The sequence below is a fragment of the Mustela putorius genome, unplaced genomic scaffold, assembly GCF_011764305.1.
Source record: "Mustela putorius furo isolate JIRA1106 unplaced genomic scaffold, ASM1176430v1.1 tig00001075_pilon_pilon_pilon, whole genome shotgun sequence".
Classification (NCBI taxonomy): Eukaryota; Metazoa; Chordata; class Mammalia; order Carnivora; family Mustelidae; genus Mustela; species Mustela putorius.
The window spans coordinates 2130782-2150207 of NW_025421560.1; the positions used below are offsets into that span (position 1 = coordinate 2130782).

The 19426-nt window shown below is 42.5% G+C and overlaps 1 protein-coding gene across 1 annotated transcript in view; it reads left to right on the plus strand.

Moving 5' to 3' along the window:
- The window catches only part of NTPCR (nucleoside-triphosphatase, cancer-related), a 39188-nt gene that overhangs the window by 9449 nt on the left and 10313 nt on the right, over positions 1–19426 (plus strand). Inside the window, exon 3 of the mRNA XM_045087257.1 lies at positions 180–276. Within this exon, the coding sequence (XP_044943192.1) occupies positions 180–276 (97 nt within the window). The remainder of the gene's footprint in view (positions 1–179; positions 277–19426) is intronic.

Consider the following 19426-nt stretch of genomic DNA (forward strand, 5'->3'; position numbering starts at 1 on the left):
GAGTTGGTAGCCCTGATGTCAGGCATCAGGTTACATGGCATCAGGTTAGCTTTGCATACCTGGGTGATTTTTAAGGGTGATTTAGCCTACGTGGAGGGCCAGAGGCTCACTGGAGTAGCTACAAACCAGAAATCAGTATGGGGGTCTTTCAGCAGAGAATGCCCTGTCTTTTCATTCAGGTCAGAGCCTCCACCTGGAAAACGTGAATGCCGGGTTGGGCAGTACGTGGTGGATCTGACTTCGTTTGAGCACTTGGCACTTCCGGTCTTGAGGAATGTAAGTATGTGATTTCTGCCTCTTGAGCCCATCTCTTCTTAGTGCATTGGGGGAATTGCTCGCCCTGGGAACAGAGTAGTTTTGCTCCAAAGGAGTGGCCAGTTTTGCATTTGACAATTGGAAGGTTTTCAAGTGATTGAGCCTTATAAAGGATGTATGCACCATAATTTGATGTCACTCTGAACTAAACAGAAATTCCTTCTCACACGTATTCAGCGCATGGAAATATTTTATTCTGGGAGGGCTCTGATGCACAGCTATCAAGACTCCAAAAGTTAAATCTTTCCTCTGCTTTCCTCTCTTTTATATCTTAACCCTGTTTTCACGGCACAACAAATAAACATTTAGGAAGGGAAATGTCATTATATAAATATAATGGTAAGCACCAACTGACTATGGGTTTACCTCCTGATAAAGCCATCATAAGTTGAAAGTCTGGTAAGTGGAAAACACATGTAATACACCTAACCTACACACCATTACCCCTCAGCCCAGCTGACCTTCAGCGTGCTCAGAACACTGTACGGTTGGGCAAGATCATCTGACACAAAGTGTATTTGATAATAAAGTGTTGAGGATCTTATGCAGTGTACTGAACGCTGTACTGAAAGGGAAACACGTAATGGCTGTGTGGGTGCAGAATGGTTATTAGTGTATTGGTTGTTTACCTCCATGATCTCGTGGCTGCCTCAGACCTGGGACTCCAGCTCCTGCCCAGCATTGTGAGAGATCATCCTGCATGCTGCCCCTAGTCCAGGAAAAGGTCAAAATTAAAAATCTGACCTACGATTTTTATGGAATCTGTATTGCTTTCACACCGTCGTAAAATTGAAAAATCATCAGTTGAACCATTGTAAGTCACGGACCATCTGTGATATATCATATATCACTGTATTACCTGTTGTTGTTTCTTTTTTAACAGCTTACTGAGGTATAATTCACACCTCACCCATTTGAAATACACAGTTCAACTTTTTCTAGTATATTCACAGGAATGTGCAAATCATTTGTCACAAGCTAATTTTAGAACATCTCCGTCCTTGCAGAAGGAAGCCCCATACATACTTCATTCTTCTGTCCCTCCCCGCACTTGGCAACCACTACTCTACCTTCTTTGCCTGTCAGTTTGCCCATTCTGGGCATTTCCTGAAAAGGGAATCATATAAAGTGGGATCTTTTGTAACTAGCTTATTTCACTTGGCACAATGTTTTCAAGGTTTATCCACACTTCAGTACGTATCATTCTTTTTCATGGTTGAATAATATTCCTTTGACTGGATATACCACATTTGTTGATCTGCTGATCAGCTGATGGACATTTGGATTGTTTCTGCTTTTTGGTTATTGTGAATAATGCTGCTCTGAACGTTTCTGTGCAAGTTTTTGGGTAGACGTCTGTTTTCATTTCTCTTGGGTTATACCTAGGAGTAGAGAGATGCTAGGTCATAATGGGAGTTCTGGATAAATCTTTTTGAGGAATCACCAGACTGTTTTCCAGACCAGCTGCATATTTCCACCAGCAGTGGATGAGGATTCCAGTTTCTTCATATCTTTGCCAGCACCAGTTACGGTCTTTCTATTTTCATCCATTCAAGGAGGTGTGAAGCACTGTATGATTTCGATTTTAATTTCCCTGATGACTAGTGATGTTGAGTGTCTTTTTATGTCCTTATTGGGCATCTGTATATCTTCTCTGGAGAAATGTTTATTTCTTTGCTTTGCCCATTTTTAAATTGGCTTATTTGTGTTTTTATTACTGGGTTATGAAATGTCTCCATAAGATCTGGATACCAGTCTGTAATTAGATACATTACTTGCTAGTATATTCTTCTGTTCTGTAGACGCGGTCACTTTCTTCATGGTGTCCTTGAAGGTTTTTTTTTTTTTGAGAAATCCAGCTTACCTGTTTTTCTTTTGTTGTTTATGCTTTTTGGTATTGTATCAAAGAAGACTTTGCTGACCTAATTTCATAAAGATCAACTCCTGTGTGTTCTTCTAGGAGTTTTATGGTTTTACTGTTACATATAGGTCTGTAGCCTAAAGTAATTTTTGTGTGTGCTGTTAGATATGAATCCAGATTCCTTCTTTCACAGATAAATATCCAGTTCTTTCAACACCGTTTGTTGAAGACTCTTCTCTTCCCATATAATTTCCTTGGGACTGCTCTTGAAGTCATTTGACCATAAAATACAAACATAATTTGGATTCTGAATTCTGTTCCATTTATCCTTATGTCAGTTCCATCTGTTCTTAGGTCAGTACCTCACTGTCTTTATTACCAAAATTAGGATTTTGATAGGGACTATATTGGGGAATATTGCCAGTATTAAGTTTTTTGCAGAATATTGCAGTATGAAGTCTTTTGACCCATGAATACAAGATGTTTCTCCATGTACCTAGATCATCATCATATTTTTTTTTAAAGATTTATTTAAGAAAGAGAATGTCCACGTGTGAGTGCAGAGGAAGAGGGAGAGAATCCAAGCGGACTCCCTGCTGAGTGCAGAGCACGGTGTGGGCTCAGTCTCAGGACCCAGAGATCATGCCCTGAGCTGAAATCAAGAGTTGGACACTTAAGTGACTAAGCCATCAAGGCGCTCCTACCTAGATCTTCTTTAATTCTTCTTTTTTTCTTTTTAAGATTTATTTATTTTAGAGAGAGAGCACGCACAAGTGGAAGGGGCAAAGGGAGAGGAAGAGAAACTGAGAGTCAGAGACTTAACTCACTGCACCACCTGGGCACCCCTTCTTTAAATTTTTTTCAACAATATTATTTTATAGTTTCTAGTCTCTAAGTTTTACACTTTTTTTTTTTTTAATTTATACCTTAGCATTTTATACTTTTTGACACTATTGTAAATGGAATTGTTTCCTTTATTTCACTTTGGAATTTCTCATTACAAATGTATGGAAGCACAAGTGGTTTTTATTTGATGATCTTGTATCCTGTAACCTTGCTAACTTTGTTAATTTGTTCTAAGAGTTTTCAGTGAATCCTTTAGGGTTTTCTGTGTACAAAATTGTATCATCTACAAATGGATATAGTTTTACTTTCTTCCTTTCGACTTTGGATCCCTTTTATTTCATTTTCTTGCCTAATTGCCTCGGTTAGAACTTTTAGTTCAGTGTTGAATAGGAATGATAAGAGTGGACATCCTCATCTTGTTCCTTATTGTAGGGAGAAAGCATTCAGTCTTGTACCATATGACATTGGCTGTGAGTTTACAATAACCATTACCAGGTTGAGGAAGTTCCTTTTGTTCCTAGTTTGTTGAGTGTTTTACAATGAGGAGTTGTTGGATTTCGTGAAATCCTTTTCCTGCATCTATAGTGGTGATTATGTGAGTGTTATCTTTCATCATATTAATGTAGTGTATTAATGTTAATTGATTTTTGGATGTTAAACCAACCTTGGTTTTTGGACTAAATCCCTCTTGGTCACGATGTGTGATTATTTTTATATGTTGATGGATTCAAAAGGATCATATGCAGATCCTTTTATGTATGTATTGCTGGATTTTATAAAAATAAAAAATTGTTTGCAAGTATTTTGTTGAAGATTTCCACGGCTGTATTCCTAAGGGACATAGTCTGTAGCTTGCTTGTGCTATCTTTGTCTGATTTTTGGTAGCAGGGTAATATTGGTCTCAAAATAAGTTGGGAAGTGTCCCATCCTCTTTTGATTTTTGGAAGTTTGTGATATATTGGCATTTATTTTTTCTTTGTCTTTGCTTTTCTTTGTTTGATTTACCAGTGAAGCCCTGTGGCCTGGGCTTTTCTTCACAAAAAGCTTTTTAGTTATGAATTTAATCTCTTTGCTTGTATAGGTCTGCTAATTTTTTATTTTTGGTTGTGACACTTGTGGTAACCTCTCTTTTAGTAATTTGTCTGTTTCATTTATCTCATCTGTTGGCATACAGTTCTTCATATATTCCCCTATAATCCTTCTTATTGTGGAGGTGAGTGGTGTTTTCCCTTCTTTTGTGTCTTATCTTAGTGATTTAAGTTCTCCCCCCTGCCTTTTTTTAAGCCAGAAGAAGGGAGAGGAAAATAGGAAAAAGTTTGTCAATTTAGTCAATCTTTTCAAAGAACCACCTTTTGCATTTGGATTATAAATATGTAATTTTTTATGTTTATTCATCAAATATTTATCAAATCCTAGATATGTAGTTGTAAACAAAACAAACATGTTTTCTCCTCTCTCGAGACCCTCGGTCGAGGGGGAAATGTAGGTATTAAGCAAGTAAGTATATGTCATAAGCGCTGTGAAGTGTATGTCATAAGCACCCACTGGGGTGCTGTGAGAGGTGCTGAAAGCTGACTTTAGATCAGGTGGCTAGGAAGGAGCTCTGGGGAGGTGGTGTGTAGCTGAAATGGGAGGATGAGAGGGCACCATCGCTTCAGAGAGTCAGTACTGGGTGTGTGTGTGTTGGGGGGAGTGGGGGTGGATTCTGTGGACAACATTATAGATGAGGGGAACAGATAAACTGTGGCCCCAGGGTCCTGGGGCAGAAGGTGAGGAAGGAGGTGTGGCTGGTAGGGTGGGTGGGGCACGTGGTCCCGGTCTCCTGGACTGTATTAAGTACTCTGAGTGCCTTTAATCTGTGATAGATGTACTACTTGGATTAATTTTTGTAGAAATCCAGTGGTGACAACCTATCTCACAAGGCAGGTCTAAACCTTCCAGAGAATCTGTTCCACCAGTAGGAAGGTCCAGGGTTTTTCTCATGGCCTGGTGGGCCTGGTGCGGTCTGGCCCGCTAACCTCTGGCCGCCTGTCACCATTCCCCAGTCTTGCTATCTCAGACGCATTCCCCACAACATTGCAGAGCTGGTGCCGCACCAGCTGTTGGCTCGCGGCCCTGGCAGTTTTCTTTGGTCGGTGTACTGTTATCTTAGCCTCTCTGTTCTTCTTTGACATTTGGGGCTGAGCGGAATGGTGTTGTTGAGGGCTTTGGTAGTTGCTTGGGGCTGCCGGAAATTTAACCACAGCCCGCGGAGGGCAGTTGCTGACTTCAGACGGCCGGCAGGGTCTTGCGCTCTGTTCTTTGCGGGCTGCTGCTCACCAGAGCCCACCTCCTCCCTTGCTTCCTCCCGATTGCCTGCTACTCCCACCTCTTGCCTCTTGGAATGTTCCTCCATCCCGTGCTGGGTCTGTTGTGGCCATTGTTTTGGTGTGAGCAGTCAGAGCACATGATGTTTTTCTCTCTGGTTTTTTCCCATCAAATGCTTACCTTTCTACTTAAATGTTCAAAGGGCAAGTGAAATACTTTAAATGAAACTCCAGGTGAAGACTCTGGCTTTGGGCCCTGGATCAATACAAAGAATTGATTTTTACTCACTTGGCTCAGAACAGACGGAATCCTGGCGGAGCAGTGCGTACATACATGCATGCTGTCTGTCTGCGAAATTATGCAAGAAGTCATACATTGACTAGAATAGAGCTTAACTCTCTTTTTTAATTAAAAGATAGAGGAAAGCAGAACTTCCCCCAATTTCTTACACTTTGGATACCAAACCCAGACACACCCATATTTTAGGACGAGTTCCCAGGCTGCAGGTTCTTACCTAGTCCAGGTCACAGACTTTTTTTTCTCTTCCCTGAAGAACAAATCTTTCTCCCACCTCTTACTGGAATGAAGAGAGGAAAAGGAATTAGTGTTTTGCCTTTAGAGAGAAAAAATGGTGAAGAAGCTACACAACGAAAACAGAGGAATATGAAGAGACAGTTGTAATTACTGACAAGTAAACAGAAAGCTCCAGCAACCACATCTAGGCAGAGGAGAACCTTGGTGCAGGTAGCATGTTAGGGTCTCCTGCCCAGGATGTCTGAAAACGCTCTCTAACTTTAAGTTCAGAAATATATATTAAGTGCCTCCTATGTGTAAGGTATTTCACCGTGGATGAAAAACATTGTGAGTCGTAAGATGGAAGGGAGCTAATCCTTGGGTCAAACAGGGCCAGCAGGGGTGTGGGCCTGTGGTGAGCTAGGTCAGAGCCTGCGGGGCTGGAGCCCAGAAGGGGCTGGAGGCCAGGGCAGGGCTAGAGGAGGAGTTTCAGTAAGGTTCTTAGAAAGTCCTTTCCTAGGGTTGACTGCAGTGGACTTTTTTCATTCTACTGGTGACGACTTTCCTAATTATTTGACAACGTTTTTATTGTTTTTCTGAGTATCGACACTCTCTACTCCAGGTAGCGAATTTGTAAAAAATATGAATAAAAATGAAGAAGAAAATAAGAAAAACTCATAATCTTATCACTGGGTTAACCGCTGTTAGTGTGTTTGTTTCTTCCCTCTTTCTGCTTTATTCCATCAATCCAAAATGGGGACAAATACTGCGTCTGGTTTTATAGGTTTGGCTTTTCCTGTTAATACGATCCAGTGACATGGGAATGGCCTACGAGGGGATGACCATCACAACTGTGATAATGTAGTGATTGCACAGTGTTTCCTGGCATGGGTTTTACGCTCTGACTCGGTGGTGGGTGTTTATCACCATCACAAGGACCCTCATAGCGAACCCCCTTTGCACAGCCAGCCTTTCTCCCCAGTGGTAGAGCTTTCCTGGGGGATGATCTGAGAGTGAGTTCCTAGGTGAAGGGCTGACGTGGGGTATCGCTGGGTGCTGTTGAAGTGCTTCTGTGACTAGTCGGCCAGGTGAGGGCGTGTTCCTCTCCCTGCACTGTGGCCAGCAGGAGCCCTATACCCTATACCCATCTTCTGTAGGGAAACCAGCTTCTTCGCTTTGACTCCTGCTTTTAAGTTGCTAATGAGGTTAAATGTTTTTTAGCTTGAGTATTTTTTTAATCTAATTATTTTTGTTTATCCCTTTTCCCATTTTTTCCCCTTTTGGCTTAAAAAGATCTTTTATAAGGCAAATGACCTTTTTGTACTTATTGATTGCAATTTTCTCAATTTGTCCCTTTGGTGATTTCCGTCCGTCCTTCCTTCCTTCCTTCCAAACTTCCTTCTATCCTTCTTTCCTCTTAACTTTGACGCAGTCTCTGTATTCCACGTTAACACAGAATTTCGTTCTTCTTCTATAGTACTGTAGTACCTTTTTTTACCCCTTTTAACATGTTTTTAATCCATCTGGATTTATTTTGACTGTAATATACAATGAGACTATGAGTTGATTTCTTTCCAAATACTTAGCAAGTTTGCCAAAGCCATTTGTTAAATAACCCATTTCTCATTGGTTTGTTATGCTTTATTAATTATAATAAGAAATATGTGGATGTATAATGTTCTAGGGTTGTCTGTTCTCGCCCATTTGCCCATTTGAGTCTCACGTCAGTACCATGCCATGTTAATTGCCATGTTATCTTCTATTTTAAAAGTTGTCTTACCCATTCTTGTTTGTTTTTCCACACTGTAGTGGTATTGGGGGTAACAGTGCTAGGGGTAGGGACAGTAGTGCAGGTTGTCAACATTGATCCAGTGCGAACTGTGCTATAGGCACCGGTGTACTTAGTCCTCAGAGTGATTCTAGCACTCTCTTCCTGGTTTACAGAGGAGGAAACTGAGCTATAGACTAGAGGTTAAATTGCCCAAAGGCCCACGGCCTATAAGTGGCAGAGCTGGCATGAACTGTAGAATCAAGACTCTATTATCCACCACAGAAGTCTTACATGGAGTGATTGGAACCATATAAAATTATAGTTATTTAGATTCAAGGAGCATCTTAATTTTTCAGCTCATAGTCTTCATAGCCAAAAACGCGATTATCTCTGCTTTTCCACTTCTTTCTTTCTTTCTTTCTTTCTTTTTTAATTATTTTTTTGGCAGGGTTATTTATAGGTCTCTTCTACTTTCTGATGCTCCTGTAATTAGGATTATTTTTCCAGTTTTTTAGTGACCAGGGCTGGCAGGATAACACTGTCCTTTTTCCTAATGGTCTTTTTGACAATGACACTGACTGCTTTATTAGAATTTGTTGCAGTATGGGATTAAACGTTTTGTTGGCACCCCACCTCATGTATCTCCTACTCACACAAAAAGATAACAATAGATTGTAATTTTTTAAGAACAAAAAGTGTCTACTCCAAGCTGTCTTTTCTAGACTCACCCATGTCATTTTTAATTAAGATCCATGAAAAGAATAGGCAGCTGGAACCAGGACGTCTGATGAAAATCAACATAGTAGTACCTCTTTTTGATCAAAATAAGGCTTTTGGTGTATATTTGTTTTCAAGAGCAGGATCTGCTTTTGATTCTGAAATGAGATTCTGCTTCAGATCTTTGAAACTTCATTTGAAGGTGAGAGGATTCCTGGCTGGGGAAAGTTCATCTGTTACCACTTGACCTGGAATTGCTATTTTGTATTTCGGGCCACTAGGCTTGAGAGAGAATTTGGAAAAATCAATTTCTAGTCAGGATACATTCTTGAAAGGTTGACAGGAGCCCAAGCATTGCTTTTGAATTTCCTTCATCGTTAGCAAATGTGACATTTTTTTTCTTTGTTCCTCCTCACTTCCTATTTCTGGACCTCACGATCATATATATGCACTGAAAGATCGGCCAGGGAAACAAAAAGCTGTCTGGTGCAAACATAAGAATTAATTTAGAGATTGTCAGTGGAAACATTTCTGCAGTGAATCAGAAGAGAAAAATGAATGGAGAGTTCTGTGTAGGGTTGATGCTGCCCTTTATCGTGTAGGATTTCTGGGTCTGCAACCTTGTCAGGAGCTTCCAGGTGAAATGCAAAACTAGCCCCCACTTTCTTGGGAGGGCGGAGGGAGACCAGAAAGAGGCAGGCCACTCCAGGCTGGGAGGTGGCAGTTGTACTAAGCAGCAGGAACTCACGTGTTGGATACAGCAAGACGGATGGGGCCACCTCCTGCCCGCCAAATCTTAAGTCTGTATGGAGAGAGACCTTAACTGGTTTTATTTTTTTTTTAAAGATTTTTTTATTTATTTGACAGACAGAGATCACAAGTAGGCAGAGAAGCAGGCAGAGAGAGAGGAGGAAGCAGGCTCCCTGCTTGATCCCAGGACCCTGGGATCTCGACCCGAGATGAAGGCAGAGACTTTAACCCCCTGAGCCACCTAGGCACCCTGCCTTAACTGGTTTTATTCATGTAGGCCATGTCATTGTTCTCAGCACCACGTCATTATCTTGAGGCTGTGTCCTGGGAGCAGTCTCTGGGGATGAGAAGGGCAAGTGGAACCCACACACCAAGGGGTGGGGGGGCAGTGAGAAGCCTCTGATTGCCAGGGTCCAGCTCTTGGAGCAGCTGGTGGTCCGTCTTCTCAGTGACCTTCCCCAGGAGTCCCCCTCATTGCCCTGGCAGGTCTGATGCTCTGTTACTTCTCCCTGCTGGCCTGTGGTTCTGTGATTTAGAGGCTGAGCCGGCCTCTGCCTTGGGTTCTTTACCTTCCTGCCATTTTCACAGCCCACTCCCCGGAGGCCTCGTGGAGGCATGTGCTCTGTGAGTGGGACTGGGGTAGAATCTGTGTCAGCTGCTCCTTCCTCCCCGTTACGCTTCTGCTCTGTCCCATTTCCCTCACGTGCCACTGGCTGCCTCTCCCCAGACATGGCAGTCCGGGCCCTGCTCCTTCGGAAGCAAACTTACATGTCCGTGATGAGCTGGTGGTTTTTTCAAACCTTACACCGAGAAAATGTGTATGGGTTGTTCTTTTTTTGTATTGATTCTAATTTTTTGAACTTTATTTGGATACACTTTGACTCTTAGAGAAAATAACAGGAATAAGAATAATGCCAGACCACCCATATACGTGTTACCCAGAATCACCTGTTTTTACTGTTTGCCCTGTTGTTTGTCTATCCTCTCTCTCTGCGCGTGCACGTGTGTGTCTGTTCCTAACAACATACCAGTTTAAAGAGGGAACCATTTGAGTATATTGCAGTCACTGGGGTTTTATTCAGTATATTTTTCAGTATATTTATATATATACTGAATGTTTATATTCAGTTATTTATAAACATAAGTGTATATATTAAACATATGTATTTATATAAAATAAAAGTATATTGTAAGTAAAATATATTCAGTATATTTATATATAAAGTTCAGTATATTTTTCCAAAGAATAAGCATATGCTCTTATGTAATTGGTACAGTTCTCAGCCTCAGTACATTTTTACACCAAGAAAATACTATTGGGGGCACCTGGGTGGCTCAGTCAGTTAAGCGTCTGCCTTCGGCTCAGGTCATGATCCCAAGGTCCTGGGATTGAGTCCCATGGCTGGGTCCCTGCTCAGTGGGGAGTCTGCTTCTCCCTCTGACGCAGCTCTCTCAAATAAATAAATACAATCTTAAAAAAAAAAAGAAAGAAATACTAATAATCTTCCATTCCCAAGCCTGTTTTGTCAATTGACTGGATGATGTCCCTTGTAGCAGGTTCAGGGTCAAGTGTTGGGTGTAGCTGCCATATCTCCACAGCCTTCTTAAATCTGGAACATTTCCTTAGTTATCCTTTGTCCTTTCTGACCTTGACATCTTTGAGGAATACAGTTCTACTCTAATGGGACTTTCCTTTTGGGAGCTTTTCTGCTTGTTTGCGGTAACTTCAGTCAGAATGCCACATAAGCCGTGACGCACGTTTCTCGGGCGTCTCATCCAGAGGCACTCGATGTTTGCTGATGTTTGTTTTGATTACCTGAGTGAAGAATTGTCATGTCCCCACTGTGCATTTACTCTTCTTTCCTTTGAAATTCATAAGCAATGAGTAGGGAGACACTTTAAGACCATGGACATCCTTGTCATGAAAATTCTCCTGGTTCTCCTTCTTTTTTAGCTTTCTTAGATTATCTGAAAGTAATACTTTTCATGGAGGCTTTATCTGGAAAGCCAGTTTAACTATTGCCTTTTGGAATACTTCCTGGAACAGGGTGAGTGGTAGCTAAGAGTAGGATTGCTGTGCGTCGGAAAGGCAAACCACAAGAGCCGTAATGGTTGATTTTTCCTCATCAGAGCTGTGCCTGTTTACTTCTCTCCGGCCTCCTTGTTAGTGAGACAAGAAGTCATCACTGTTTTCCTGTAGCTAAAACATTCAACCTTCTCTCTTCTGAGCAGTATGTAATAAAAGGATATCAGACCTCAAAAATAACTTGAATGAAAAGTTTAGGGGTGCCTGACTGGCTCAGTGGGTTAAAGCCTCTGCCTTTGGCTCGGGTCATGATCTCAAGGTCCTAGGATTGAGCCCCACATCAGGCTGTCCACTCGGCGGGGAGCCTGCTTCTCTCTCTCTCTCTGCCTCCCTCTCTGCCTACTTGTGATCTCCGTCAAATAAATAAAAAAATCTTCAAGAAAAAAAAGTTTAAATACTGAGTGAGATTTTTACTAAGTAAGAGGAATTATTATAAGCGCAGCTACTGTTAACACCGCTAGCCGATAAGGAAGTGGCGGGAGTGAGCACCTCTGGAGGTGCCTGGTCCCGTCTCGCTGTGTGTAAAGGAGGGAGGCCTGCTCCTGTGGTGAGGTTGTGGGGGGGAAGTCACATCTGCCTACTAAAGCAGGCCGTGCTCTATCCTGGATAAAATGATGTCGATGACGTGAATTGTTCTGCTACCCCAACTATGTCATCCTTTTTGAGAAATTAAAAGAAATGTGGTTCCTCCAGAAACAGATGAGGGTGTTTATGGCTCTGCCTCCATAGCCCCTAGAAACTGAAGTGCTCCTGCTTCTCATTGGAGAGAAAAGTCCTTACGGGACTTACTGTCCTGTAATGAATTCCTTCATTTCTTTCTTTTAGCATCTTGGATCCTTTCCTTCCCTTTCTTTCCTTCCTTGGCCTGACAATGCACAGGTGGTATCGCACGTGGGGATGGAAGGGAGCTCTGGCATCAGGTGATCTTGGCTTTGACTCTGAGCTCTCACTTGGGGGCTCAGTGACTTTGTCTGAATCCACTGTGCTCCTCCTCTGTAAACCAGGCAGATAGCTGCGGGGTGGAGTTATTAGGACTGAAAGCAACATTGTTAGTAAAGCGTGTGTGTGTCCCGGGTGGCTAGGGGTGCGGATAGGGACAGGTGTACTTATCTCTCTCAAGAAGGTGAGCAAGGTGATGGGTAGGAGAACCTCAGGAGGAGCCTCACATTAGCAGTTTGCCACAAAGCTCCCCAGGGGCCAGAGCAAGCCGTAGGTCTGTCATGGAGACCCACAAGCTCAGATGTCCAGGCTGGTCCCAAGGTGCTGGGATCACAAGGGGTAGTGGGTTCTCCATGCACAGGGCTGACTGTCAGCCAGCAGATGCTGTTTCAGTCCTGGGATAGTTCTCGTAGCTTACAAGATAGCATCAGTGCCGTCTGATGCTCTACGATTGGGTGCTCACATGGGTGAGCTCTAGGGAGGCCAGTTAGGACATCCCGGTGGAGCCTCAGCCCAGTCTGCTTGGCCCTGGGGTGGGAATCTCTGGCATTTGGGTGGGCACCGCTCCCACCCAGAGCATGCCCAAGGGGAGAAGGGCTGGGCTGCAGGGCGTGGCAGGCCGTCTAGACAGCTCACCCTGGCTACCAGCTGGTACCTTCATCCCTAGGGACACGAGATCCACATGCCACCAGACTGCTAAGGGGATCTGAAACTTTAGGCTTGGAATAAGCACACGGAGAGGTCTAATTGGAGCCCTTCACTTTTAGTTCCTAACTTCAGATGTTGAGCAGTTGTGGGCTTGGCGGCAGCCGCTGTCCCCACCACGTGCTTTCCTGGCCTCCCACAACCTGTGGGTTTGCGGGGAAGGACCCTAGTTCTGCTGCCAGACTTCTGGCGGATGCTCCGCAGTTGTTTCCCATGACTTTTGATACCTGTTGTCCTAGACAGGCCAGCTCAGAAGCTGGTCCTTGTGTCTGATACTTAAAAAAATAAAATAAAATAAAAAACCTAAGACCACCAGAAATATTTATTAAGTAAATAATTCACAATAAGGCAAAAGCCACTTTAGTTAGCTTTTCCTTGGATCAGTATTTTGGTTAAATGAAATTGCCTCCGTTCAGTATTTCCGTTAAATGAATTGACCACTTTGGTTAAATGAAATTACTTTTTCTTTCGTGTTCTTAAAAGTACATGTGAAGATTAAACAAAAACAAAAGTCACAGTTTTCAGGTCTCTGGCATAATTGGTACACAGATATTTTGTTGTTGTGCTAAATCGATTTAATCTTTTCAGAAAGCAAACTAGCTGAGTGTAAGCAAAGCTGTAAAATTATTCATAGCTTCCCTCACCTGGGTGGTCAGTTTTAGGACCATATCCTAAAGAAATCTCTTCTCCCTCAGAACAAACAGAAGAGGTAAAATATGCTTTGCCCCAAGTGTTTCTCCCTTTCCGAGACTGTGAAAGTGGATGGATAGTCCTGTGACCCGTAGGCCTGGCTGAGGAGTGGTGCATGATTCGTGCCCTCCTGCTGCCTCGTGGTACCCTGCAGAGAGAGGAGGTGCAGGGGAGAAGGGCTGCACCCCAGATGCGCACATAGTGATGTTCACCTGCGGCCCAAGGAGGCCTGAGGTGCTGCACGAGCACCTTACTCCATCTGTTCAGGTTCAGGTACGGGCTCTCCAGGGTCTCCTTCTGACTTCCCCGCAACCAGCACCCGGGAGGACTGTGGGGCTTCCTGACCGTTTTCAAACCTGGGCCCTGGGGGCTGTCAGGTTGCGTCTTTATGAACTCAGAATTTGGAACAATGTAAACATGGTATGTGCACACTGGCTTGTTTTTTGTTTGCCTCTACAGTTGCTTGACATTCTATAAAAACAATTTTGAATATGATAGTGGTCCATTTTTATTTTTTTTTAAGATTTAATTTAACTTTTCTTTTTCTTTTTTCTTTTCTTTTCTTTTTTTTTTTTTTTTTTTTTTTGAGAGAGAGCAGGAGCAGGGGTATGGCAGAGAGAGAAAGAGAATTGAAAGCAGACTTCCTGTTGCACACGGAGCCTGACACAGGGCTTAGTCCCATAACACTGAGACCATGACCTAAGCCAAAGACAAGAGTTGGACACTCAACTGACTGAGCCACCCAGGCGCTCCGACACTGGCTCTTGTATTTCACTCTTGAATGTATGGTCCTGAGTTATTTAGAAAAACCAGTCTTGACAGGCTTCTTAGTGGCTTAGCATCTGGTATCTGCCTCTCACTTGAGCACCAATAACAGATTTTTCCTCAAAAACCCCAGGCTTATTTTTGAGATTCCTACAGTTTCTGGATGATAGAAGTCCCTAATTTTGGACAGAGAGGATTTTATATAAACTAGTGTTTTAAAATGAGCATTTCCAGTTGGTAGAACAGAACGTATGCATGTGTGTCCAGATATCTTTGTGCAGGTGCTTGATGTTTGTGAGTGGTCATGGGTGAATGTTGCAGAGACTCCAAGGAAGGGTGGTTTTGGAGCCTCGTGCTTTATGTTTGTATCTACTCGTGTGTATTTATATACATGTCCGCGTTCACTACCTCCCCACATACATACACCCAAATACATACATATACACAGGCATACACACATGTGATTTTTTTTTAATTTTTATTTTTTAATTTTTATTTCTTTTCAGTGTTCCAAGATTTTGTTCATGCATCCCACCCAGTGCTGCATGCAATATGTGCCCTCCTTAATACCCACCACCAGGTTCACCCAACTCCCCATCCCCCTCCTCTCCAAGACCCTCAGTTTGTTTCTCAGAGTCCACAGTCTCTCATGCTTCATCTCCCCCTCTAATTTCCCCCAGCTCACTTCTCTCCTTCTCCCAGTGTCCTCAGTGTTATTCCTTATGTTCCACAAGTAAGTGAAACCATATGATAATTGACTCTCTCTGCTTGACTTACTTCACTCAGCATAATCTCTTCCAGTCCCATCCATGTTGATAAAGAAGTTGGATATTCATCCTTTCTGATGGAGGCATAACACTCCATAGTGTATATGAACCACATCTTCTTTATCCATTTGTCTGTTGAAGAGCGTCTTGGCTCTTTCTGCAGTTTGGCGATTGTGCCCATTGCTGCTATAAACATTGGGGTACAGATGGTCCATCTTTTCACTACATCTGTATCTTTGTGGTAAATACCCAGTAGTGCAATTGCAAGGTCATAGGGAAGCTCTATTTTTAATTTCTTAAGGAATCTCCACATCGTTTTCCAAAGTGGTTGCACCAACTTGCATTCCCACCAACAGTGTAATAGAATTCCCCTTTCTCCACATATTCTCCAACACATGTTGTTTACTATCTTGTTGATTTTGGCCATTCTAACTGGTGTACGGTGGTATCTCTGTGTGGTTTTGATTTGAATCTCCCTGATGGCTAGTGATGATGAACATTTTTTCATGTGTCTGATGGCCATTTGTATGTCTTCATTGGAGAAGTGTCTGTTCATGTCTTCTGTCCATTTTTTGACATGATTATGTTTTGTGTGTGTTGAGTTTGAGGAGTTTTTTATAGATTACTTTGTCCATAGTGTCATTTGTGAATATCTTCTCCCATTCCATGGGTTGCCTCTTTGTTTTGTTGACTGTTTCCTTTGCTGTGCAGAAGCTTTTGATCTTGATGAACTCCCAAAAGTTCATTTTTGCTTTTGTTTCCTTTGCTTTTGGAGACATGTCTTGAAAGAAGTTGGTGTGGCCGATGTCAGAGAAGTAACTGCCTCTGTTCTCCTCAAGGATTTTGATAGATTTCTGCTTCATATTGAGGCCTTTTATCCATTTCGAGTTTACTTTTGCATATGATACAAGAGAATGGTCGAGTTTCATTCTTCTATATATAGCTGTCCAATTTTCCCAACACCACTTATTGAAGGGACTGTCTTTTTTCCACTTTATTTTTTCCTGCTTTGTCGAGGATTAGTTGACCGTAGAATTGTGGGTCCATATCTGGGCCCTCTATTCTGTTCCACTGGTCTGTTTGTCTGTTTTTGTGCCAGTATCATACTGTCTTGGTGATCACAGCTTTGTAGTAAAGCTTGAAATCAGGCAACGTGATGCCCCCAGTTTTGTTTTTCCTTTTCAACATTTCCTTTACAATTCAGGATCTCTTCTGTTTCCATACCAATTCTAGGATTGTTTGTTCCAGCTCTTTGAAAAATGCCGGTGGAATTTTGATGGTAATGGCATTGAAAGTATAAATTGCTCTAGGCAGTGTAGATATTTTAATGCTTATTCTTCTGATCCATGAGCATGGAATGGTCTTCCATCTTTTTGTGTCTTTTTCGATTTCTTTCATGAGTGTTCTGTAGCTCCTCGAGTACAGATCCTTTACCTCTTTGGATAGGTTTATTCCTAGTTATCTTATGGTTTTTTTGTGCTATAGTAAACAATCTATTCTCTAATTTCCCTTTCTGTATTTTCATTGTTAGTGTATAAGAAAGCAGCTGATTTCTGTACATTGTCTTCATATCTTGCCACTTTACTGAATTGCTGTATGAGTTCTAGTAGTTTGGGGGTGGAGTCTTTTGGGTTTTCCCTATAAATTATCATGTCATCTGCGAAGAGAGAGAGTTTGAGTTCTTCATTGCCAATTTGAATACCTTTTATTTCTCTTTGTTGTCTGATTGCTGTTGCTAGGACTTCTAGTACTATGTTGAACAAGAGTGGTGAGAGTGGGCATCCTTCCTGTATTCCTGATCTCAGTGGGAAGGCTGTCAGCTTTTCCCCCTTGAGGATGATACTCGCTGTGGGTTTTTCATAGATAGATTTTATGAAGTTGAGGAACGTTCCCTCTATCCCTGTACTTTGAAGAGTTTTAATCAGGAACGGATGCTGTATCTTGTCAAATGCTTTTTCTGCATCAATTGAGAGGACCATGTGGTTCTCTCGTCTCTTACTGATTTGTTCTATCACACTGATTGATTTGTGAATGTTGAACCACCCCTGCATACCAGAAATAAATCCTACCTGGTCACGGTGGATAATCTTTTTAGTGTGCTGTTGGATCCTATTAGATAGGATCTTGTTGAGAATTTTGGCATCCATATTCATCAGTGATATTGGTCTGAAATTCTCCGTTTTGGTGGGGTCTTTGCCTGGTGTGGGGATCAGGGTAATGCAGGCTTCATAGAAAGTGTCTGGAAGTTTTCCTTCTGTTTCTGTTTTTTGAAACAGCTTCAGGAGAGTAGGTATTATTTCTTCTATAAATGTTTGGTACAGTTTCCCTGGGAATCCATCAGGTCCCAGACTCTTGTTTTTTGGGAGGTTTTTGATCACTGCTTCAATCTTGTTACCAGATATTGGTCTATTCAGGTTGTCAGTTTCTTCCTGATTCAGTTTTGGAAATTTATACATTTCCAGGAATGCATCCATTTCATCTAGGTTGCTTGAATTATTGGCATATAACTGTTGAGAATAATTTCTGATGATTGTTCCTATTTCCTTGGTGTTAGTCTTGATCTCTCCCTTTTCATTCATAATTTTATTAATTTGGGTCCTCTCACTTTTCTTTTGGATTACTTTTGCAATTGGCTTATCGATCTTACTGATTCTTTCAAACAACCAGCTTCTAGTTTCGTTGATGTGTTCTGTATCTCTAGTTTCTATCTCATTGATCTCTGCTCTAACCTTGATTATTTCCCTTCTAGTGTGTGGAGTTAGCTTAACTTGTTGTTGATTTTCCAGTTCTTTAAGGTGTAAAGACAGCTGGTGTGTTCTGGATTTTTCAGTATTTTTGAGTGAGGCTTGGATGGCAATGTATTTCTCCCTTAGGAACATCTTTGTCAGATCCCATAGGTTTCAGACCAATCACACACATTCTTCATATGGTTTCTCTTTGTCCGAATTGACTGCTTTCAAACTATCATTTTCATGTGCCAGATAGAGTTCTGTTTGGCTTCTGGATGGTGCCCTGTGGGAAGATGACATCCACCATTAGTCCCAGTTTCTGGAGGCAGCAGAATGCCCCAAGTACTCCTTGGTCAGAGCTCATTGGAATGCCTTGCTCTTTTGGGATCATCTGTTTTTATGCTGATGAGCTGGTAATTGACCATTTTTTAAATTTCTCCCAATTTTGGCATTCATTTTCAAAGAAAAAATTTGGAAATGACAGTGACTGGTTCCATAGGTGCTCACCTCTCCTCCCTCACCCCATCAGTGGGGTGCACTAGCTGCCTTGGCGCAGCTTTGCATCACTCAGTTCCGTGGGAAAGAAAAAGATGAATATGACCTTGTCCCGCCCCTGAAGGGGAAACGTCGTAAGTGTGGGTTGTGTGTGCATGCGTGGGTACATGCCCGCGTGTATATGTGTGGGCGTGCATGTGTACCCCTCTCCACACACACAGGATACAATTTAAAGTTAAAAATGCATTACATTAGAAACACGGAAGTTTGAGTAAGTATAGAGACCAGCTCTTGGATGACTACAGTGGGCCCCTTCCTGGCCTTTCTGCTAGTGAAGTGAGTGGGAAAATAGGTGTGTGATACTAAGTCGGCAGATGAGAAGAGTGCCCCTTACATAAAATTTGACAACCACTGCTCTAATGCTTCCCTTCAGGAACTGCCTCAGACTGGACCCCATAGTCTCACATCGTCTGTTCCAAAAGATTCCCCACTTGTCCCTGAGGCCACACAGCTAGCAGCCTTTCAGGAAGAACCCGTGACCATCCTTGGCTTAGCATCCCTCGGCTGTTGGATAGAACGCACAGCCCTCTGTGTCCCTTATAGGCTTCAGGACCTGCCACTCAGCCCTGTCTCTCACCGGCTGCCATGTGTACCCCACCAGCCACACCACACTCTAACTGCGGGATTCTCAGTAGGAGACAGATCTGGTTGAACTCAGCCACACATTCTGAGAATGAACTGATGTAATTATTTATGGAATCTAAGAACTGGAGTAAAAATCAGCTTTAGAGTTTTCAGAGTCATCATTTATACAAAGATACATAAAATGTGTTGTCACTCAGCATTCACCAAAGAGTTACGTGTTCCTTTGTGTCCCCACTGCCGCAAGACCATTCAGAGTCCTGTCAGCTTTCTCTGGGAAGGCTTTCCAGGGAAGGCATGGATGTTAGTGGTCAGTGGTTATGGAGCAAAGGGCCGCATAACTGAGGAGTTTAGAACCATGGGCTTTATCTTACATGGTTTTCCTGGGTCAGGAGTCCAGGAAGGACTTAGCCGGGTGGTTCGGGCTCAGGCTCAGTCATGAGGTTACAGTCATCCCATGCTTGACTGAGACGTTCCGCCTCCCAGCTCACTCTCACGGTTGTCAGGAGGCCTCTGTTCCCTACTACG